Genomic DNA, 24,493 nt, shown 5'->3' on the forward strand with positions numbered 1-24,493 from the left:
ATCTTTTCACACTTTCTTCCATCTTCCTTAGTGTTTTCCCACAGTTTATCCTTTGCACTAGTGGACAAAATTGACCCAAACCCACAACCCTGAATGTCTTCGAAGAGCTAGGAAGCCCCATGTTTCATTGAACTCCAGCGTGCAAAAAGCTGCAGCTTTGATATTTACCGGTTTTTGCAGTCTGTGAAGGGTTCCCACCCTGGAATAATGAACACAGAGTAGGGCACACATCCAGGCCCCCAGCTCGGTGAGGCTTCCTCACCAGTCAGACCAGCCCCAGAGGTTCAGAAATGAGACAAATTCACTCTAGTGGAATTCTTTACTATCCACCACTCCCAGGAACATGAGGTACAGTAAATTTGGAGGAGCTGATAATGAACTGTGACTTCTTTTCTTCTGAGTTCATTTGCCTACCCAAGGTCAGAACTATTTTGTTTCAGGAAAGAAGAGGAAATTCTAAGCATTTCAGAACAAGGTCTCTACACTGGATTCATTTCTGGTTGTTTATTATGAAGGTGGAGGGTAGGATCTGGGACTCTCCTCACAATCTCAGGGTAATAGATGGTTAAACTTAGGAAAAGCCATAGTTTGATGCACTATTCTGTAAAGAGTGTTATAGAATATTTTAGGGATTTAGAAGGAAGTCAGACAATATCATCTCTTGAAAGGATTTCTGCAAACTTTTTTTAAAAAATACAATTTGGATTCCTTGTCCTAGAAAGATAATGGCAAACTATTGAAGCTGCCCTTCATTTTATTTTTAAAGATTTATTTATTTTAGAGAGAACACACACACACACACACAAGTGGGGGGAGAGGCAGAGGGAGTGAATCTCAAGCAGACTCTCAGCTGAGCGTGAAGCCTGAGATGGGGCTCGCAGAAGGGATTGGTGCAGGGCTCTGCCCAGAGCTCCATCTCACCACCCATGAGATCATGATTCATGAGATCATGACCTGAGTGGAAGTCACAAGTCAGACCCTTAACTGACTGAGCCACTCAGGTGCCCCTTGACGCTGTCCTTTAAAGAAAGGTGAATAGAATGAATCTGGCTGGTAACAGATTCTATTTTAAAAACAGGTGTCTTTTCTTTTTTCTAGCTAATTTAATAGCCCCTCACCGTTACTTTATTATTAGTCTTGTAGCAAAGACTATTTACTATAAAAAGAGTAGTTCAAACATGAAACAATGTTCTCTGCTATAGTCTAAAACAGTTGAATTACAAATATTAATGATTATAAGAAATACAGGAGACAACTGGATATGGTAATGATGACTTCATATTTCAAAGGATATTGAATGATATTCTTTTAAGTGTACACTATGTACATTTTACCACAATAAAAAACTCAGTCTATTCACCATCAGATTGTAAGAAACTGCAGAATTTTATTGTTATAAATATTGATCTCTAGTAGTGCTTTGTATACAGCAGAGTTCAACATAGTTTTTGTAAAATAAAGGACCCAACTTTTGTATAAAAAAAAGTACACCAATAATAGACGCTTATTTTTAAAAACTCAATTGATGCAAGGATAAAATAAAAAGTGAAAGCTCCTTTCACACGTCTCTGGACGCTACAATCCGCAGGACTGGCTAGTCTTTACAGCTTACTTTTTATTTATACTAAAACCAGATATGCTTCCTCAAGATTTACCTGGAAAAGATTTTAAACTAATTATGTATCATTAAGATACATACGAATCCTAAAAGCAAACCTAACAAGGAAATGATGCAGTAAGAGGTTATCATTAAAACATGGATGATGCTTGAATTATAAGTATTTGGGTGTGGTAGTCATTCATATGCAAATTTTCAAAACCGGCTGCAATTACATCTCATTTCTACTATCTACTAGTATCATCCTCAACAGAAAGGAAAACTCTCTTCCTATGGTTTCGGAAAAACAAAGGTGGGTTACTCCCTCAAGCTAAAATAGATGGATGTCTCTTCCACCACACCTAAAATACCATGCATCTCCATTCCATGCAGTAGCCTTGCCTGGAGGTGATGCTCATCCTTCTATAAAGGTGTGACTCCTCTCTCATGAGAGCTGATGCAGTAGTAAAAACTTAGACAATTCTAGGTCCGCTCTGGTGGGGATTTAAAAAAATAGCCTTTGGTAAGTGTATTTATATCCAAGGACGGCTGTAATAAAGTACCACAAAGTGGGTAGCTTAGAACAACAAAATGTATTCTCTCACAGATCTGGAGGCTAGGAATCTAAAATCAAGGTGTCAGCAGGGCCATGCTCTGTCCAAAGGCTCAGGGGAAGAATCCTTCTTTGTCCCACCCAGCTTCTGGTGGTTGCCAATAATCCTTGGTATTCCTTGGCTTGTCGATGCATCATTCCAATCTCTGCCTCTGTTGTCACAGAGTTTTCTCCTTATGTGTCTGTGTCTCTCAGAAGAACATCAGTCACTTTGGTCTAGTATGACCTCATTTTATTTATTAATTTTTTTTTTTTTTTTTTTTTTTTAGCGATCTCTACACCTAGCGTGGGGCTCAAACTCACAACCCTGAGATCAGGAATCATATGGCCCACTGACTGAGCCAGCCAGGTGCCCCCAGTATGACCTCATTTTAACTTGATGACATCTGCACAGATCCTATTTGCAAATTAAGATCATATTCACAGGTATCAGGGTTAGGATTCCCATATGTCTTTTTAGGAGACACAATTAAACCCATAACAGTAAGGAACAACTTTCTGCTCAAACTTAAACATGAGAAATGTCCCATTTATTAACAACACACTTCACCAGGAAAAAAAAAAAAGCTCAGCTTTGGGTTGCTGGGAAAATCCATACTCCTGGGCTTAGTTCACATATTCCATGCCTCCTTCTTTGACTATAAGAACTTGAGGGGCACCTGGCTGGCTCTGTCAATAGAACACGTGACTTTTTTTTTTTTAAGATTCTATTTATTCATTTGAGAGAGAGCTCACGAGTGAGCAAGCAAGAGGTCACAAGGGGCAGAGGGAGACGAAGAGGGAGAAGCAGGCTCCCCGCTGAGCAGGGAGCCCCATGGAGGCTGATTCCAGGACCCTGGGATCATGACCTGAGCAGAAGGCAGACACTTAACTGACTGAGCCACCCAGGCACCCCAAGCATGTGACTCTTGATCTCAGCGTTGTAGGTTCGAGCCCCATGTTGGGCACACAGATTAATTAAAAATAAAATCCTAAAAGAAAAAAAAGAACTTGCACTTTAAGATTAGACATTGTTAGTAATGGGATGCCTGGGTGGATCAGTCAGTTAAGCAGCTGCCTTCAGCTCAGGTCATGATCCCAGGGATCAAGCCCCATATCAGTCTCTGCTCAGTGGGGAGACTGCTTCTCCTTCTCCCTCTGCTGCTCCCCCATGCTTGTGCTCTCTCTCTAATAAATAAAAAAAATAAAAAAGACATTGTCAGGAACTACTGTCAGCACCTTACACATCATCCTCTGCTTCCTAAATGAAAATCTGCCCATTCTAGAACTAATGAGTTGGCAAGCAAGCATGGAATTTAGAACTGGTAGAGACATGGGTGAAATTAGGAGGTTTGGGGAAACCCTTCACTTTCCGGATATATGTGCTCTTTTTTTTTTTTTTAAATTTATGTTTCTTAAAACAAAAAGGGTAAGAAAAAAGAAAACCTCACAACCTGTATGCTTTTGCTATTGTTTTTAATTAAAAAAATACATAATCTGTTTGCCTTCTATGGAAGTAGATATGGTTTAGAGAGCCAAGGTAACACAATGGGGTAAAGGTTTGTGCTGTCTGGGACTACTTCGGGAGTTCGAATCCCAAAGGGAAATCTTAATTTAGGATTCGCAGACTAGGATCTAACAGTTTAGGTAAGGCAGTGACGTACCCCAGGGTGGCCCAGAGGTGTAAATGTGGGATGCGTGTGGTCATACAAAACAGCGCCAAGTTCCCCTGAAGGGCAGGGAGATAGGGACCTGCATCTGCCTCACCGTGTGGGGGTCACCCATTTCTACTCCTGGAACAGGTGAGGACTGGGACATGTCTAGGCTATTCCCTTAAATCGCAGAGGAGGAAATGGGTTAGTGTGAATTGTTTTTATCATACATGACTTGTTTTGTGTATCTTCAAGCCTGCCAGGCTCACTCAAGAGCCACATCCTGCATTCCAACCTACTAGGAAAACAATCCAACCCAGCAAGCTTCTATTGAGCGCTAACTGCACGCCTAACCTCCGGTCTTACTATATGCCAGACCTGCCCATTAAGTCCTGAACCGTGGTGTTTTGCTTTCTGCACGAGATTGGTAGTTTCCCCTACCACTTTAAGATTCCGAGCTAGGCCAGTGTTTCTGGTGGGGTAGGTCGCAATGAGCGGCCTCCGTCCTTCCGCGGACGAAGGCTTCAACGCCTCGGGGAACTTGGGCTAAAGCGGTGGCGGCGACTCGTCCAAAGGCCTGCTTCAAGCTACTACCTCGCGCGGCGGAATCCGACCAGGCAGGTAAGGAGCTGCCCATCAGCAGGCAGCGGGCGTGGCCTGCGCAGACCGACCAATCATCGGAGTCCCCTTTAAGAAGGGCTCCCCGCCCCGGGAACCCGCCCAAACCCAAACGACTGAGCATGCGCCCGGGGCTCAGCGCAAATCCCTCCCCCCTCACGGTACGCCCTCTTCCCGGCCCTGTCGGAGTTAGGCTGCTCAGGGTTTCCCCAGAAAAGAGGGGCACAGGAGACAGGGTGGTGGGACCCCTTAGGGATGGGAAAGTGGGAAAGGCTGTGTGAGGAAGTTCCTCAGATCGGTGGCTGTCGCTAGCAGCCGCCAGCTCCTGGGCTGCGTTGGGCTCCCAGGCCCGCGCTTCTGGGTTTCCCGGGCTGCGAACCTTGCGGTCCCGCCCGGCCGCGGAGGGGCGGCAGGAAGGCATGTGGTGTCACTTCAGCCTCGGGCAGGTTACTGTTTTTCCTCAGTTTATAGAAGAGGTGGGCGAGGCTCAAGTTTCGATCCCGCCCAAGGTGACGCAGCAGGTCGCCGTTGCGGGCCGGGGTCTGCGTGACCCGCAGCGACCGTCCCGGCCTGCGCCGCCCCTCACCCGGGGACGTTCCCTTCGGCTCCCTGAAGCTCCCCACCGTTCGCGCTACGCCCCCGGGGGGCGGAATGGGGGCCTTAGGCCGAGAAGCGCCGCTGCGAGTGCGTGTGGCTCTCCAGCCCGGCTCCCAGGCAGGGCGCTCCACCCGGCTCCGCACGGCCGCTTCTTCCCAGCGGCTCTGTGCTCTCTCGGTGCCGCATAAAGCCCAGCTTCCTGAAACCTCAGAGGCCCCGGGCGCACGGGGGGCGTGGTGCCGCCGAGCCCGCTCCCTGCCGCTGACCGTGGGGTCCCGCTGTACAGGCGCCGGTTTCGGGGACTTGGTCCCGCTCCAGCCCCGGATTGTGCGCCCTGTCGGCGGCGGGCGCGGCCCTCACCTCGCGTCTTCGGACTTGCGGCCCGGGGAAGCAGTGGGGCCGGAGCGGAGGCGCCCCCACCTGTCCGGCAGCCCGCGTCCTGCCACCTCGCCCCGGTGCCTAGCGGCGTCGGCCCGGCCGACCTGCCGGGCCCGCCGTCCCGCCGCGCCGGCCCCTCCTCCGCCCGCCCCGCCCCGCCCCGCGCCGCGCCGGACACCCCGCCCCGAGGAGGCGGCCCGGCGAGCGGCTGCCGAGGGACGCTGGTGGCATGGGGGTGCCGCCGCCACACTCACGGTCGCCCCTAGCGAGCCCGGGCGCTGCTCTGAGTGCGGGGGGCCGCGGACGCCTCGCGGGGCGCCTCGGGGCGTGACACGGTGCGGAGGGCGCGGCCCGAGTTGCGCCGCTAGGACGCGCGGCGGGCGGCCGGGGGAGCGGGCGGGCGGCGGCGCCGGGAGCTGCGGGCGAGCCAGGCCGGGCGCCCGGGGCGCACCTGGCGGCGGCGCGGCGGGGCCGGACCGCGGGAGCAGGCGCCGCGGCGGCAGTGACGGCGAGGATGTCGCAGCCGCCGCTGCTCCCTGCCTCGGCGGAGACTCGGAAGTTCACCCGGGCGCTGAGTAAGCCAGGCACGGCGGCCGAGCTGCGGCAGAGCGTGTCGGAGGTGGTGCGCGGCTCCGTGCTTCTGGTGAGTGCGGGACGCCGGACGGTGGGAGGCGGGCGGGCGGGCGGCCACCTCCTCCCCTGCGCTCCTCTAAGTCGGTCGGGCCCAGGCCGGGTTGCACGGCTCTGCTGGGTCTGCAGGATTAAGAGGTGGTGGATGCGGGACAGGAGAGAAGGGACGATCCTGGAGGGCAGCAACTTCCATATCCCCACTCCGAGTCTGGGGGTCCTCTCCCCACTGTTGCCCCTTCCCTCCTGGGAAATTTCCTGGAAGTGAGATCGTCATCTCCCTCAACTGCCCTCCCTCCCCCCCCCCAAGTTTACCTTCCTCTGCCAGTTGGGGCTTTACACCCCTTTGCCCCCATTCCTCCCGCAGTCCCCTGCCCTTCCGGTATTCTGGAGGGTCTTGGCACCTGTGGCCTGGAGAGCTGCACCGGAGTGGAGGTGGGGGCTTCTTTTTCCAGTCGGTAACCCAGGGTAAGAGGTGGCCCTGCGCACCCTTTGGGTGGGCTGAGCCCCAGAAGGGAAGCGGTCCCGCCCCCTCCCCTTAAACTGGCTTCCTGAGGTTTGGCCTCCTCTTACGCAGGGTTAGGGGGCGTGATAGCAACCCTTGGTAATTTCAGCATTTGTGCAAATTACTACGAAGTTTGGGGATCTGAAGCAAGTGAAGCAAGCAGTCCCAAGATTAATGTGGTCGTAGCAGAACAGCTTTAAGAATGGGCCCCTGGGTTGTAGGAAGATGAAGTTTTGAATCGACTTTCCCATAGCCAGGGCTCGTCCTGCTATATTTGGAAACGCAGTACGTCCAGATCACTTGGAAGGTGCGGGAGAGGAGCGACTTTTGACGGCAGCATGTTCTCCCAGGCAGCTGGAAACTTTTGCTCCTCCTTGCATTGTTGTTGGCATTTGTTTTCTGGAAAGGGGCTTGTTTGTGGGAGGGTGATTTGTGGTGTTTGTTGGAACGGTGCAAGAAGATGGGCCTTGGAAGTGATTCTCTGTGCTTTGTGGTGCTGTGTGTGGGGTATTGTCCCGTTGAGTGCGGGGGCCCTTAACACAGGAGCCGGGGCATCTTTCTGGTGGCAGATAGATGCCCTTCCTGAGCAGACACAGGATGACATGAATGATGTTTGTGGAGATTGGAGATGAAGCTTTGCTAATTTCCATATCCAGCTTGCTTAGTTTGATTTTTCTCACAGTTGACAGCTCTGCCAACTCACCCCAGATTCCTCGAACTCCAATCAGTCTGCCAGTAATAAACAGGGATTTTATTTTTTCCTTTCTATTGAACTTGATCAGTTGATGGTAAGAGTAGAGCAGAGTCGGGAATAGACCAGAACCTGGCTTCTCCTCCAAAACCGAACTGACTTCTCTTCCTTTAGTCTAAGGGAGGACTCCCTGCATCTTCTTGACTTTTGCCATTGTGCGTATGTTAAGGATAAAGCCTGCAACATCTTTGGCATTTTTTCTGTTCTCACCTGAAATTTAGTTCTTTTAACTGGGGGCTGCTGTCTTCATCAGGGATTTGAGGCAAAAGAAGAGTAAGTAAAACATGACTGTGCCATGATTTCCAAAGTTCTGGCAGACCTGAACTGAAGAGGAGGTACTGGTTTAATAACCATTAGGTTGAGCACAGAAGTTCCAAAATAGGCCCAACAGTGCAACAGCTGTAATGTGCAACATTCCTTGAGTACCTGCCCTTCCTATTGGAGGGTGGCCTACTGATAGTGACCTGGTAGTGTCCATTCCCGTGTATGACACACTTCCGTGTTACCTCATGACACTTTAATAGTACATCTGTTTTTCTTAGACACCCTCCCATGAACAGTCAGATGCCTGGCTGGTGTCTCAGCTCTTAGTGTTGTCTATCAGCGGTCACTGTCTGATGAAACAAACAAAAAAATTGTAGGAAAGCAGGTGTCATCACTGGGGCGTTTGAGGGGCTCCCTGGCTGAGTGGGAAGTGCGTTGCAATGGTTCTGCATTGCAGAAGGAGGAATTTGAGATAGCATACATATACTAAAAATTACCCATAAGCCTCACTCCCTTCACCTCCTGCCAGGTACTCTGCCACCACCTGCTGCTTCTTGCTGCTCCCTAGTGTCCGTCAGGAAGCCACAGCAGGTGCACCTGCCACATACGTTCTGGTTTGGCTTTATTCTAGGAGGATATAGGGAGGTCCCCCTGATCCTTGCAGGAGGCTGAACAGCAACCAAGCCAGGGTTTGGAATCCCTGTGGTCTACTGATCCCTGTTTGGATGGAAGTATTGCTCTGCTCTTTGATGACTTGGTCAGCGCTAATACAATGCCTACAGCATAGTAAACAATAAATACTCTCTTTTTTTTTTTTTAAGATTATTTATTTATTTATTTATTTATTTGACAGAGAGAGACATAGCGAGAGAGGGAACACAAGCAGGGGGAGTGGGAGAGGGAGAAGCAGGCTTCCCGCGGAGCAGGGAGCCCGATGTGGGGCTCAATCCCAGGACCCTGGGATCATGACCTGAACCGAAGGCAGACGCTTAACGACTGAGCCACCCAGGCGCCTCAATAAATACTCTTAACTACCTGACCAATTAAGCAATTTTGCAGATGGACTAAAATTAAAAATGAATAGGGTATGGATTTAACTGGCTCTTGCCATGCTTCTAACATTGGTGAGTGGCTGGTAGTGAGATCAGAAACAGCAAAATTGGGCGCCTGAGTGGCTCAGTTGGTTAAGCGACTGCCTTCGGCTCAGGTCATGATCCTGGAGTCCCGGGATCGAGTCCCGCATCGGGCTCCCTGCTCAGCAGGGAGTCTGCTTCTCCCTCTGACCCTCCTCCCTCTCATGCTCTCTGTCTCTCATTCTCTCTGTCTCAAATAAATAAATAAAATCTTTTAAAAAAAAAAAGAGTCAGAAACAACAAAATTAGATAGTTCAGTGGGTGATAAAGGCTGCCACTTAACAAACTTTAAAAGTGAGACATGCTCATAAATTTTTCATTGTTTGATAGCTTCATTTTTCATAGGCTCAGGTTTGTGGGCCTTTAAAAATGATTTTGTATTAATTTGAAGAGCTTGAAAATAAACATATAAAAAAGTGGAGAGAATAGTATAATGAGCCCTTGTAATCCATCACACAGATTCAATAATTATCAAGATTTTACCCAACTTTAAGTGTCCGGTGTGTGTGTGTGTGTGTGTGTGTGTGTGTGTGAAAGAGAGAGAGAGATTGTGAATTCCAGGCCTCTTGTCCTTTCACTCCATATACCTAGTGTGTGTTGTTAAAAATAGGGATATTTTGTACAGAAGTATAATGCCATTATGATAAAATTAACAAATTATCTGTTGATATACTCTTTAGGTTTCCCAGATTGCTTAAAAAACATCTTTGATAGGTAGTTTGTTCTAATCAGAAATTAAACAAGGTTTGCAGAACCTTTTGAATGTGGTTCACACTTTGGTGAGGCTCAGAATTATCTGTAATAGAGAAGACCCTCTCTGAGGTCAGGAGTCCTGGGTTTTAATCCTAGGGATTTAGTAGTTTAGACTATGGGCTCTGGAGTCAGAGCACGTGGATTATAAGTCAAGCTCTGCCCCTTACCCACTGGGCAGTCTTAGGCACATAACTTAGCCTTGCTGTGCCTCAGTTTCCTCATCTGTGGAATGGAGATAATTCTGTACTTATTTTTTTAGGGTTGGTTGGGAGGATTAAATGAGTAATATAGATAAAGCTCTTTGACAGTGCCTGGCATATATTCTACCAGCTACTTAAGTCATGCTGGGCTGTCGCTTAACTTCTCTGAACTTCAAAGTTCTATTATATGTGTGTGTGTGTGTGTGTATATTAAGATTTATTTATTTATTTTAGAGAGTGTGCAAATAAGGGGCGGGGCAGAGGGAAAGAAGAGAGAGAGAGAAGCAGACTCCCCACTGAAAGCGGAGGAGCCTAACACGGGGCTTGATCTCACGATCCTGAGATCATGACCTGAGTCGAAATCAAGAGTCAGATGCTTAACCAGCTGAGCCACCCTGGCACCCTAGAGCTCTATTATATTAAATGAGGGGCTCTACTAGATTGTTCCTAGAGTCCCTTTCCTTATCAGCATGCTTGAATTCTAAGATGCTTTTATGAGTAGTAAAGATACTGCTACTAATATTCTTTTTTTTTTTTTTAAGATTTTATTTATTTATTTGAGAGAGAGAATGAGATAGAGAGAGCATGATGGGGGGAGGGTCAGAGAGAGAAGCAGACTCCCCGCCGAGCAGAGAACCTGATGTGGGACTCGATCCCGGGACTCCAGGATCATGACCTGAGCCGAAGGCAGTCGCTTAACCAACTGAGCCACCCAGGCGTCCCATTATTATATTCTTGACTGTAGGAAAGGATATTTATGATTTGGGGTAGTGAAAGAAGAATCCCCGCATTTCCAGAATTAGCTTTCCATGATTTAGAATAGTCAGGAGGGCAGCACATTCAAAATATATGCAAGCTCAGAAGAAAAACTTCCCTGAGCAGGGTAGAGTTGTGATTGCTTTTGGAGCTCCCAAAGCATGTTACCTTGGGTCTTTCAGATTTATTAAAGATAGCATCATAATGGCCTAGATCTAACAGAGTATGCCACCCAAGGCCTAAAAATATCATTTCTCTAAAAGATTTGTGTAAATATTATGACACAGGCCTTTGCATGGGTTTGCCAGCTGTATGCACTTGGGTACTAATGCCTAAGTCACCTAGCTTCCAACTTCCTTACTGATCTTCTCTTAGTGTGTTCAGCTTCAAAGTCTCCTTCCATGTTCCTTGGAGATCCAGCAGTATGAAATGAAGTGAAACCAAGTTGGGTTACTCAGTTTCCCTTTGTGTTACTGGAGGGGAATGGACAGAAGGTATGGGATGATATTCTCCTGGAGTATATGCTTGGGGCCTTCTCACCCTCCTAGGTCAGTCAATTCAAGGTTCCAGTATTATCTGACGTAATGTGAGACCTGAGTGTGGTGTTCTTTGAAATCCTCGGGTAAGGTAAAACCTCATTTTGGCTGTAATTTTAAATCAGGTATGTTAGTAAATCGACAACTGAGCTGGCCTGAGCATCACCTCACTGTCTTTCTCCACCCTCTGGTGGAGGCCCAACAAACAGCAATGTCCCAAAACACAGGAAGTAGGGTGGAGGCCCTTCTCCAAGTAGATAATCAATAACAGGTTCTATTTCTTTGGTTTCTAGTCCATTTGAATATTAGGAGACAGGAGGGCATTAGTAATGCCTTGAATTTGAAAAGGGAGGGAGGGAATTGTGAAATCTTTATTCACATGGATTGAGGGCCTTCTCTGTGCTAGGACTCTTTGCTGGGTGCTGTGGATGAGCAAGCCTTTGCCTTGAGGGTTTATGATCTAAACAGGTGGACAGGTGAGTAGTTTTCAAAAAGGTGGGTCACAATACAAAGGAGAACATTTAAAGGGTCAAATGGCTGGCTCCACGCATAGAGAAAGATGAAATGACAGAGAACTGGTGTACTTGGGAAAGTGTTACGAAGAACTGAATTGGATCTGGAAGATGCAGAGATAAGGGGGACTTTTTTTTTTTTTTTTCCAGAAAAGAATGAGAGATTGAACTAATGCTTAGAATGCCCCGGTAAGCCAAGAAGGAGCAGAACAGCTTGGGCAAAGACGGATAAGTTTTAGGAGGAAGGGAAAGAAGTTTTGAGAGGTACATTTGTTAATTTTGGGAACAATTTCAATGAGTGGCTGAGAGTACATCACAAAATAATTTTTTTTCTTGTCTTTTTTTTTTTTTGAGAGGGAGAGAGAAAGAGAGGGAGAGACTCTTCAGCAGGCTCTACGCCTAGTGAGGAGCCCGACTCAGGGCTTGATCTCACAACCCCGAGATCATGACCTGAGCCAAATTCAAGAGTCAGATACTTAACTGACTGAACCACCCAGGCACCCCTTCCTTGTCTCTTTGAAACCTATTTTAGGAAAGAGGTTCATAGCAGTCTATGAATATATGCTTCTTAGAGACATCTTCTCCTAAGGGTAATCTTGGGGGTAAATAATAATGATGAGTTTGTGTCATGCAGGCCCAGCGATAGGGAGAAAGGTCTGTGGCATGAAAAGAAAACTCCAAAATAGGCCTCAGTGTGTAAACATTTAGGCTATCATAGGAGGAGTAGTCCAACATGGGGGGTGCACACCATTCAGTAAATGCTGCTGCAGAAAACCAGTGTTGGATCCCACCTTTTATACTAAAATAAATTATAACTAAATATAAGAGCTGCATGTGAAATAAATAAAAAGAGTGGGAGTGAATAATCACTTAAGGGTGGAAAGGGATTTTTAAAGTATTAAAGGGAAAAACCAGTTTGATCGGGGCTTCGGAAGGGAGCTGTGACTTTGCCACTGGTGAGCTGAGGCCTTGGAGTAGGTTACTTCACTGAAGCCTCAGTTTGCTCATCTGAGAGTTGGGATTATTAGATATTATTATCTTAGAGAGTTTTTAAAATGAAGATTAAATAGAGGAATGTATTTAAATCACTTAATAGTTTTTAGCAAATGTAGGGTCCTGATTATGTTAATAAAGGAAAAGATTGGTTATCTTGACTAAGTATATCTGGATCCAGGATTTATTGAGCACTTACTGTGTCCTAGGACATGTGTTGGGCTTCATACATGGGACAATAAGTCACCACAAGATGACACAGCTGTAAGTGGAGGGTCTGGGTCTTGAACCTGGGCATTGTGGCTTCAGACCACGCGTTCCTCACCATTCTGCTGATTGCCGTCCTATGTAAACACTCAAACCTCTCTTCTGTGTTTAACAAGTAGTACCATAAATTTAAAAGTCAGTAAACTTAGAAACACTAAGCACTCTATTAATCTATATCCATCTCAGTCACAGTATTAAGTTTTTAAAAATCTGTTGAGAGTTCTTACTAATCAATTCCAAAAAGAAAAACACTCCAGTGGAAAAATGGGAAAGGACAATAGGCAATTTCTCAAAGAAAGGGGTATAATTAGCCAAAAAGAGTAGACCAAAATGTTCAACCTTGCTAATAACTAAGAAACACTAATTAAAACAAGATGCCATTTTTGCCTGATAAATTTGCAAATTTGCAAAGATAGAAAAGGTATTTGCAAGGATGGCTGAACCTATTTGCACTCCTATTTGCAGGACTACCCATGTCACAACTCCAGGGACTCCATTTGCATGGCATTTAATGAGAATTGTGTCTCCTGGATTTTATGACATGATGAATGGTATAATCCTTTTGCAGTTGGGCTACATATCAAAAACTTTAACACGCTCCCATTTTTTGGTCCAGTGCTTGTAACTGTGGGGATTTCTCCTGAGGATTAACCTGAAATGTGCGTTGGTTCAGTGTCTGAAGTCAAATTGCTGACCATTCAGGGCAGAAAATGTAAAATACTGACCAACTGCAAACTATCTAAAGGTCTTGACAGTAGTCTAAATAAATTGTGGAATGTGGAGTATTTATGATGCCATTATGTTTTGTTTTAGAAGAGTAATGATGAGAAAATTCTTCCATTGCATTGCTGGAAGGCAGGGGGCTTGTGGTTAAGTTCAGAAGCCTGGGCCTTGCTGTTTGTGTTCTGGTACCTCTTTGCTAGTAACCACTGTGTGACCTTGGATTGTGCCCCTGCAGCCTGACTTCTGTCCTTGGTGTGGGGTGGCCTCTCAGTCCTCACGCCTTCAGCTTGTTGGTCTGTAGCATTTCATGCCGGTTAGCCCCCCTGCCTTCCCTTTCTCTGCTTCTCCTCCATGCTCCATTCTTCACTCTGTCCCCTTGCTACCTCACCATCCAGGGGCATTCCTGAAGGGTCCTTTCTCCCCCACAGGCTTGTGGAATTTAATCTCTCCCCTTCACTCTGAAGGGAGTGCTACACCTTCACTGTGATTTCTGAATATTTACCTCAGTTTCCCCAGCCTAGACCTGCCTGTCCACTAACCTGCCTCACCATATGCACTCGGCTGTCCTGCCAGTCCCTTAATATTCATCATCTATGAAACATAAATTGCCACTTTTCATCCCAAACTAGCCATCCTTTTTGTGTTCCTTTCTTTAGCAATAGGCATCATTGTCATGGCCACCAACTTTGAAATCTCTCATTCCTCCTTCGTCTCTTCTGGTCTCCTTTTGCTTTCCTCATTCCGTCATCACTGCATCCATTATGTTCTATTTCTGCTTCAGTCATTGTGGGCTGATGACTCCCAAAACCTCCGTGGCTCAGAAAGGCTTATGTCCTCCCAACGCTGCCTCTCTGTGGAGGATGGCTGGGGTCATGTTATCCATATCCTGGGACCTGGGTTGATGGGACAGCCACCATCTTGATTGTGGTGTGTCCTTGTGGAGGGCAAGAGTGTGGGGATTTATGCTTCCACCCAGTCACGTTTGCTTCCATTCCGTTGACTAAAGGCCACACCTAGCTCCAAGGGCAGAGAAGTCCAGGCTTACCTCTATGCCTGGAAGGAGAGCTAAAATCTTTGGTGAGCCATGAGCTGCACTCATGACTACAAACCTGTCATCCCCTTCCCTCTGTCTCCTGCCCTTATGTTGGTCCCTGCCACAGTCCCTCCTGTCTGGTCTCTTTGCTGCCTTTCTTACCCTATCCTTAAGGCTTTTATTCTGAAAACTTAACCTACCATTGTTTCCACTGCCCTTGGAATAGGAACTTCTTCCCTTGGACTGTAAGGTGCTCTCCTTGTCATGCTCCACTCTGCTGTTGCTCACAGGCCAGGCTTTAACGTTCTCTGGATGCCAGGCTCTCTCGTACCCCAGGACGTTGGCAGAAGCTCTTGCCTCTGCCTGGGATAATCATCACCTCTTGCCTCCTTCCTCATCTGCCAGGCCACTCCCTTAGGTCTTTGGAACTGTACTTACATGCCCTTGCCTCACAGAGGCCTTGCCTGTACACCCAAACTGAAACAGGCCCTGCCTGTTCTTTTCCTCTGTTTCGCTTAGCACAATTTATACCTTTATTTGTGTGTACATTTATTTAGTGTCTGTTTCCCTCGCTGAACTGTTTGTTCACCACTGTTTCTCCAGTGCTTGGCATATAGCAGTGGTTTGATGAATATTTTATGGGTGAATGAATGACTCCTGAAGACTACATCTTACAGTTTCAGTTTTTCATCCTTTTTTGATTCCCCATTGCCCTGAATTTCTCTCCCCTGTACCCGTTTCTATTTATTTCATTCTAGCCCAGCTCCCTCTGCCCAATTAGTTTTCCTAACCCTCAATTCCATTATGTCATTAATTTCTCATTGCCACCTGACAATTTGGTGATATTCGTGCAGGGAAGAATGTAGCACCTTGGGGCTGGCCCTGTGTTTGTTTTAGTTTAGCGAAAGCTGGTCAGGTTGTCAGTAAATCTGTATGATCTTTGCATAGCTTTTGAAAGCAGCCACGCATTTTGGCTCAAGTAATACTCATCTCCCTTTTTAGGACCATTTGTTTTCACCAACTCTTTAGAGCGTCAGTGTGTAAAATGACACACTGGTCTAATTCTTGTGTTAGGTGTTTGGTAACTAACTCCTCTGAAAACAAAATGAAATAAAACAGAAATACAAACAGTAGAAACCACTGGAAGTGCATTCCATTCAACTGAATTGTGAGTTTTGCAAACCATCAAGAAGTACATGGGTGTTGAAGTTGTTTATCTCTGTCACTTCTTCTCTAGGACTCCGGGAGTCCTGATCAGTGAATAGATAGAAGATACTATCTGATCGGAACTCTGTAATGCCAAATGGTGTGTTTGAATCTCCTGGCCCCCTTTCTTTGAATTTGGCAGGGATAAATACAATTAAGATAGTGCTTGGGTGTGTCTACTTCAGGGGGCTGGCTGGGTCCGTGCTTGTGTTGGAAACATGCCCATTTATTTATTCCATTTATTTATTATAGATTAACATTTATTGAATGTTAACTAGATTCTCTGAAAGTAAATCTAGAAGCAGATATCTATGAACTGCCTAGGGTCTCCACTGACCTCTTTATTCTTAGGTTTATTCTGAAACTTTTATGTTCTTTTATGTATTTTCATACATTTTTTTTTTTTAAAGATTTTATTTATTTATTTGACAGAGAGACAGCGAGAGACGGAACACAAGCAGGGGGAGTGGGAAAGGGAGAAGCAGGCTTCCCACCAAGCAGGGAGCCCGATGCGGGACTCGATCCCAGGACCCTGAGATCATGACCTGAGCCGAAGGCAGTCGCTTAACCAACTGAGCCATCCAGGCGCCCCATACATTTTTTTTTTTAAGATTTATTTATTTGAGAGAGAGAAAGAAAGTGGGGGGAGGGGCAGAGGGAGAGAATCTCAGGCAGACTCCCTGCTGAGCATGGAGCCCTATTTGGGGCTTGATCCCAGGACCCTGAGATCATGACCTGAGCTGAAACCAAGAGTGAGACACTTAACCGACTGTGCGACCCAGCCGCCCCTTCATACATTTTGTCTTAACAGAAAGTACATGTTCTGTTGTGTGGATATAGTAATGTTCTATGGAAAGATATTTACTGTGCTAAGTTAAAAAAGAGATTATAAACAGTATATACAGAATGATTCACTTTGAAAAAAGTATAAGCGGTATTTTGTTCATGAAAAGGTTTTATGATCTTATAGATGCTATAATAAATCATTCTCTTTTGTTTCAGGAATATTTTAAATATCAGATCTTTAGTTCCTGAATTCTAGAACATAAGAAAAGATGGTGGTATAACCAAGTTTCTGGTGATAGGGGTATTCTTTCTAGGGATGGCAATGGGATATTATGGATAAGAACTTGGGTTCCGGGACATTCTTAGTCTGGAGCTCTGCTGAGAAGTTTTCACCCTGAGAATGGACATTATAATAGCACTTATCTTGTAGATCTCTGTGATGATTAAGTGAGCACATGCATATAAAGCACTTAGAGTATGGCTTGGCACATAGTAAATACCCAGTAAGTACAAGCTTTTGTTATTTATGAGGGCAACCTGAAAGAATATCATATAACCCTTAAAAAAGTGCCACTTAGGGAGAATTTGTAACATGGAAAAATTACAGTTGGGTGAAAAAGAAGTAAAATACGGAAATGTGTATGATCACAACTGTATAAGAAATAGCCTGTATGTAAGAAAAATGTTGGAAGGAAATACATGAAAAGGTAGGTCTATGATTTGTTTTTTATATATTCTATTTCCTAATTGTTGTACTTTCATAAGTGAATAGTAATAATCTATCAAGAAAAAGAAAATAGTGAATATAGGAGGAAAATTTTGGTGTTGCATAGAAGACATTCAAATTAGGACACTGAAAAATATACGTGTGTATCTTAGTGCTTCTGCAAGTGTGCATCTTGATGTAAAATGTGCTCCTGGTGAGGCATACATGTGCATCTTGGTAGCAAAAATATTGTTGATCAGTGTAAGATCCCTGCATTAAATGCTCATAGAAGGAGGCCCGTGTGAAATAGTGAAATTTGCATTTGACAGTTTTATAAAATTCTTTGAAAAAACTGCTTTGCTTGAGCCTTTGGAAAATCCAGTCAGACAGGGATATATTTTTATTTCTGTTTTTTTTTTTTTTGTTGAGGAAACTGAAGACCGGGAAATCAAATGACTCACTCAAGGTCATCTGGCTAATACTTAGCAGTTTTTCCTGAAAAGATGGCAGGGATTGTCTAAATGATGTAATTTTAAAATTTGAGTTTCTTGGAAACTTTTTTTAAAAAACTAAAATTATTTTTTAAGTAATCTCTGTGCCCAATGTGGAACTTGAACTCATGACCCCAAGATCAAGAGTTGCATGTTCCACTGACTGAGCTAGCCAGGCGCCCAGAGTTTCTTGGAAAACTTTTAAATTGTTAACTTGAATCATTAAACACCTTTATGGAAAGTCCCATAAATTCTCTGGGTTGATAGAAATTTGTGACGTGGAAATGAAATCATACTGTTTTGGAGGTGAAAGTTAACCTAAGGGTTATTTGGTGCAGCTTCCTAATTTTATAGATGAAGAAGATTAAGATCTACCATGGTTAATCGATTTGTCTGTGGTCATTCAACTAGTTAGTATTATAGACAAGAATAAAATTGAGTTTACTGACTCCTGGCCCAATGTACTTTCCACTGACCACAGGAAATAATTGAGTTTATTTTGTTTACACTTGTATTTCATTGAGTATCTTCACAGACCATGGTAATCAGATAATATCAGAATATGATACATCCATTTGCACCATGGATCTCCTGCTTCTATATTTCATTAGTCAGGCCAGTTGGTAGGTAAAATTGACATTCGTTTTTCTACAAGCCAAGAATGGAGTTCTACATTTCTGTTTAAGGAGTTAGGAGGAAAGAGAGAAGGAATTAAAAAGTAAAAATTATAAGATTAATCTAAAAAAGATCTCAATAGAAACTTATTGAGGGGGGGCGCCTGGGTGGCTCAGTTGGTTAAGCGACTGCCTTCGGCTCAGGTCATGATCCTGGAGTCCCAGGATCGAATCCCGCATCGGGACTCCCTGCTCAGCAGGGAGTCTGCTTCTCCCTCTCATCCTCCCCCCTCTCATGCTCTCTCTTTCTGTCTCATTCTCTCTCTCAAATAAATAAATAAAATCTTTAAAAAAAAAAAAAGAAAAAAAAGAAACTTATTGAGGAATTAAGAATTAATTTAGTAAAATAATGTTATTTAAGGGATGGAAAAATCATGGTTTTATGTATACTTTGGTTAAAATAATTATGTGGCTTGAGAAAAACCTTTCCCGGACCTATTAACCTAAAATTCTTTACTGTAGAATAAGCTCTGTTAATCTAGGTCATTTTGCCTTTCAGGCTGCATTGCCTTAGCTAAAATAAATATTAAGCTATAAATGGCATTTTGGTTCAAATTGTATTATTACAGAAAAAGGTACATTTCTGAAATTGTTCAGTGAATTTATTTAATCTGTCATTCTAATATATTGCTGTTTTCTTAAGTAGAAAGCAGAGTTCCTATGGTGATAGCAGAGGTGCCATAATATTTATAGTATATTAGATTCATTTATAAACTATTATACTAGATAGAATTTGCAGGATATTTAATCTTTTAAGTTAACTTTTTTTCTTCCCAGGCTTTTAATATGTTCATTTAGCCATATTAATTTTCTTTATTCTTTTAAGAAAAACTTCTGAGAGAATATTTATTTTTCCTAGAAGATCAGTTATAACTGCTGTTATATGCTGAAGAATGTGTGTGCTTTACTGTCTTCTTTGGAGGTGATTTTGTGAAAAACCAATTAAGGTATCAAGTTTTTATTTTTATTTTTTTTAAGATTTTTAAATTTTTTATTAGAGAGAGAGAGAGTACAGGCAGAGGGAGAGGGAGAAGCAGGGAGCCCGATGTGAGGCTCAATCCCAGGACTCTGGGATCATGACCCTAGCCGAAGGCAGACGCTTAACCGTCTGAGCCACCCAGGCGCCCCAATGTATCAAGTTTTTAAAGGAACATAAAACTTAAAACCACTTAAAATTGAGAGGGGCAAAGATTGCTGACACAGTTTTAGTTAATATATCAGGCAGACTTTAGTAAACACATTGGTGTTGAGATTTCCATAACGTCTAAGAGGTGGTGTGAGAGAAGCGGGATGACCAGTAGCAGATGATGGTTTCTTGAACTAAGGACAGTCACATTTTATAAATCACATATCATGGTCTGGAGTTCCCAAGCTGGAGAGGAAGAATGAAGATTATGGGCTCTGGATATCCCACAGGTTGGGGGGTGAGGATAGGCTCCTTTGGTGGACATTATGGGGAGCTCCATCTGAGGAAGGGAATTTCAGAATAGCTCCTGGAATTTGAGAAAATTGCAGATGTCTTTTTCCATGGCTTCAGTTGTTAGAAATTGTCAAAAAGAAGCTCAGCTTCTGTCGTTTACAATATGGAGTCTTGGTGTCTTGGATGGACACTCGGAAAGAAGCTTCAAACCAGCCCTACTCCGTAACTTCCCAGCATATTCCAGTGAACATTATACTTCTTGTCTGGAGAACTGGGTTCTCTGCCTGTGACACTCTTTTGTGTCCTGGCCTAGGGCCTGCATTGTGTCACCTGTATAGTAGGGGAGGCACTAACCAGCCCAGAGTGGATTTAAGCTGCTTGTTTCTGACCAAATCCTTAGGTTTGGAGCTTGGCCTGGTGCAGCCCTGGAGCTCATTTCCATCAGCAGTGACCTTTGGGAAGGAAGGGGCAGGGGCCTGATGGAGCCCAGTCTTTTCTGCACCAGGCTTCCCTCTGATCTTCCACCTTATCAGGCTAGGGCATCTTGCCCTAGAGCCTCCTGAGGATTCACTGTCCTCTTGTTTATCTTTTACTCAGGATCTTAGCAGATCTTGAGCCATTTTTGAGTTTGTAATGATGACATTAGCAGACAAAAATGCAGTGTTACTACACATTCTTTAAGCTCTTGTACTTCACTGTTCAGTAGGTCCCCAGTTATTATCGGTTGCTCATTTATTCAATAAACACTAAAGGATAAACCTTTGATTAAAACACAGACTTTGGGACGCCTGGGTGGCGCAGTCCGTTAAGCATCTGCCTTCAGCTCATGTCATGATCCCAGGGTACTGGGATCGAGTTCCCCGTCAGGCTCCTTGCTGAGCGGGCAGCCTGCTTCTCCCTCTGCCTGCTGCTCCCCCTGCTTGTGCTTGCTCTCTCTCTCTGACAAATAAATAAAACCTTAAAAAAAAAAAAAAGACACAGACTTTGTCTTCAAGGAAGGTATAATCTAGAGGGAAAGAGGAGCATAGATGAGACCCAGGCAGCTTTTGGGTTGGTGTCCCCTTTGGGAGTCTCTTGGCTCTTCGGCATCCTGAAAGGAAGAAGGAAGGTTGTGATCAGTGCAGATCAAGTTTATGTGAAGGTGCTGAGACTGAAGTCAGCTTTGTGGGGAATAGAAACATACCGTGGACCTCTACATCTATTACTGTGCTTTCATGAGACCCAGGAAACTTGAAGCTTGATGCACATGTTCATGGCAGGCGTGGGGAGAGAATGTTTTTCTCATGAAGCTGTTGGGTAGGGATGGAGGAAACTGATATCGATGATAAGGGTGCAGTGTGAATTGGGGGTCAGGGCTCAGAGGAACAGGCTACAGAGGTGGGAGGGAAGGCTTTTTGTTTTTAGGGTAACGTAGCTGTTAATGTTCTAAGCCATCCTACAGTCAAGATTTTTAGCTATATACATGTGATTTACTTTGAAGCTAACTAAGGAAAACAGGGCATTTAAGAGAGTCATTTCTTTTGGCATCTAGAATGTGTCTCCTAGGTGCAAAGACCCCATATATGCAGGGATTTGAGTCTTGATTATGTCCTTACCTAACCCCACAAGTAACGTGAAATTTAAGAACAGTATCATATTAGGCTTTTAAACTCACATTAAATAATAGGGTAGTATATTATCATAGTTTGTTTTCAGCTATGTAGTTGAGGGTGCAGGAACTGTAAAACCCCTCCTTTCTTCAGAACTGAAAATGAAACCAATTTTTGTGGAGCTCCAGATTAAAAATAATCTGAATTGATTGTGAGAAGCATGCATGAAAAGAAAATTAAGTTTTTCATGCAAAATCATCAGGGACTTTAGGCTCCATGGAACACAGATTTGCATGGCACTATTATCTGGCTTTTCACTGATTGTAAAAGGTACTGAATACTTAACATGGGGGTTTTTGGAAGCAAGGTGACATCCTGCTGATTGCAGTTATGCTGCAGTTAGGCTAGTGATAGCATAACTGATATGGCACTAGTCACTGTTTCAAGTGCAAAGAAATATCTGTTCATGAAATACTAAAACTGGTTCTTACAATAAGGTGCATGTACTTGGTTTAGGCTTGATTTTTGTTTAGTGTTAATTGATTTTTTTGTTTCCTGCCATTAAGGACATGTGTGGATCATGTTAATAATCCCCTGGGAAAAGAAATGAGCAAGTATTTGATTGACAGATAAATATGCATGCACATGTATATTATAGATGCTTCCACATCTATATTTCCACATGTATCTGAATAGATAGATTTTTAATTTCACATATGCACCAAATTAGTTGAAAACGTTTGTTGAGTCCCCACATGTGCTAGGTGCATTGGGGAACCAGGATGAGTAAGAGATCCTGTCTGTGGTGTCGACAGCCTAATAGGGGAGAGAAGATTGCAAAATAAGCTTTATGCACATTTAAATAGAAGATTGTATCATTGGAGAGTTGTAAGTAAAGCCTTAAAGAGTCCTCAGGAGTTTAGAGTACTTCCAGTCCAGGGAATCAGAAAAAGCTTAATGAAGGAGATGGCATTTTGAGCTGAAAGTAGATTTGAATTATTGTAGATAGAGGGGCCTGCATGAGTGAAGGCCCCTGGAGAGGAAATCATGGCGTGTACCTGGGGAGCAGTGCGTAGTTAAAACTGGTGAAATGTAGAGAGTTAGGGGTACGCAGATCTGGGTCATGTGGGATGGTTGGGGAAGGATGGACAAGGGCCAGGTTGTGGAGTGTTGACTTTATTCTTTGTTTTGGGTTTCAGAGCTAGAAGATGCCCAGATTAGAGATTTGCTGCAGGAATATGGTGACTGTGTGGTTGGAGCCTTGTGGGGCTGGGACATGGATGCGTGCAGAGACTTCTGCCGTAATTTAGACAAGAAGTAATGAGGAGGGCATAAAATAAAGAGGTGATGTGTAAGAAGTATTTTGGGATAAAGTGGATGGGTATTTGAACCTGAATAGATTAGGCTATTTATTTATTCAGTACATATTTACCAGTAATCTTTTGCCCCACACCACGGTGAGCTTCATGTTTTCTGGCTAGGTGAGATCGAGAAGCTGGAGGTATTAACCGTAGCCTTAGGTTTCAGCCTTGGGAGACCAGGAAGGTGGTGATGCAGAAATCTGAGAACACACCCCGTTTCGCAGGCCTTGAGGGGAGCGTAAATTTATCTGGTCTCCTGCTTTCAGATAAACCATTGCAGACAGATGAGAATCTCATCTCCCATTATAAACCACCACCAGAGAAAAGGATTAGCAGGGAGCTGTTAGTGGCCTTCATTTTTTAGAGAGTGTCTAGGATAGAGCAACAGCTTTAAAAACCATCTATCTAGCTAGTCTTCTTTAAAATACTCAGTCATGATCAGTGCGTGCTTAACCGTGAGGCCCCCGTCAGCTATCTTCTCTGCCCCTGTCTGGAAGGCTGACATTCTGATTTCATGTCAGTTTTCTGGAATGACCTTTCCTTTCTCTCCTTTTAAGGGAAAAATTAAAGAAGCCTTTAAAAATGGTAGACTCAAACAATTATTTTGAGTCAAGATAGGTAGTTACTTTTATTAACTTTTTGTGCACATCTCTGTAGTTGTTTTAGGTCAGAGAAAATAAATATGACTGCTTTGTACAGCAGGGCCCCAGTTCAATTTTGGATGTGAGTTTCTCTAACATCTCCAAGTACAAACTAAGTCACTGCATGGATTGATAAATTATAGATGGGAAAGAGTTCTCAGTTTTCCTCTTCTTGGATTTCTTTCCTTTCTATGACCCTAGATCTCTCCTCTTTGAAATTCCATCTTCCTTTGATACCCAAATACTGTTATTGTTACCTGGTTATTAATCAATATGGTGACTGGCAATAATAATAACTGTTTTTCCACGTCTCTCTCTTTTACTGTTTTCCCATCCAGCTTCCCACTGTAGCCATCCCCTAGGAGAATGAGTAGCTGATGTTTTCTTCTGTCCACTTTCCACAGAGTTTATCTGCTACTCCTATTTCAGTGACTCATTCCCATGTCTTTATTTCCAGCCTTGACCAAGAGATTTGTGAGGGTCAGGAGGAAGCCCATTGGTGAAGGGATATGATAAAAGAAAAAGGAGCAGGATAAATGAGTATTTGCCCCAAATGGAAGATCTTCAGGTCTCGGTGGGAGGCTTCAGAGTAAAGAAGCATAGGAGGAAGGACAGATGTGAAGGTGTTGGACCTCCATTTCTTACTGTGAGGTAGCATGACTCAGTGCGAAATCCACGGACAGGGGTTTGTCTGTGAACTGTTTATAACTGACCCATAAGGAGATATATACAGAAAATGAGAATAAGGGTTTAGAAATGAACAATTTGCAGGCTGACTTTAAGTCTGTTCAATAAAAATTTGGGACGTATATTTTCATGTCTTTGTTTTTTAATTTCATTTAATAGTTGTTATTATTTTGTATTTTATAAAAGTACTAGTCCCAAATGGGTTGGGGGAGGAAGCAAACATTCACCACAGGTTGTTTGAGAAGGCCTGTTGTTGGTTTGTGGAGATGGTAGTTGGGGATGTTTTATTCGAAGTGCTTGGTTTGGGCAGTGGGAATGAGGGGTGCACAGGCTGGGATCAGATGGGTGCTCCTCTTAGCACCTGAAAAAAAGGGGGCCGAGGAAGACGGAGTCTTGTGACTTTGGGGACTTGTGGGGTGGAGGATGGTGTTTGGGCACGGGGTAC

The 24,493-nt window shown here is 44.3% G+C and overlaps 1 protein-coding gene across 3 annotated transcripts in view; it reads left to right on the forward strand.

Annotated features, from left to right (window-relative positions):
• The first annotated feature begins 5,659 nt into the window (after window positions 1-5,659).
• The window catches only part of DOCK9 (dedicator of cytokinesis 9), a 326,271-nt gene continuing 307,437 nt past the window's right edge, over window positions 5,660-24,493 (forward strand). The window contains exon 1 of one of the 3 annotated variants that reach the window (XM_045869641.3): window positions 5,660-6,077. In XM_045869641.3, the coding sequence (XP_045725597.1) occupies window positions 5,949-6,077 (129 nt within the window). In that variant the 5' untranslated portion in view covers window positions 5,660-5,948. The remainder of the gene's footprint in view (window positions 6,078-24,493) is intronic. The other 2 variants (XM_045869646.3, XM_045869647.3) reach the window with 2 other exon arrangements.

Source organism: Mirounga angustirostris, unplaced genomic scaffold (assembly GCF_029215605.1).
Source record: "Mirounga angustirostris isolate CCGP_5_RB_7025 unplaced genomic scaffold, mMirAng1.0.hap1 SCAF_3, whole genome shotgun sequence".
NCBI lineage: Eukaryota > Metazoa > Chordata > Mammalia > Carnivora > Phocidae > Mirounga > Mirounga angustirostris.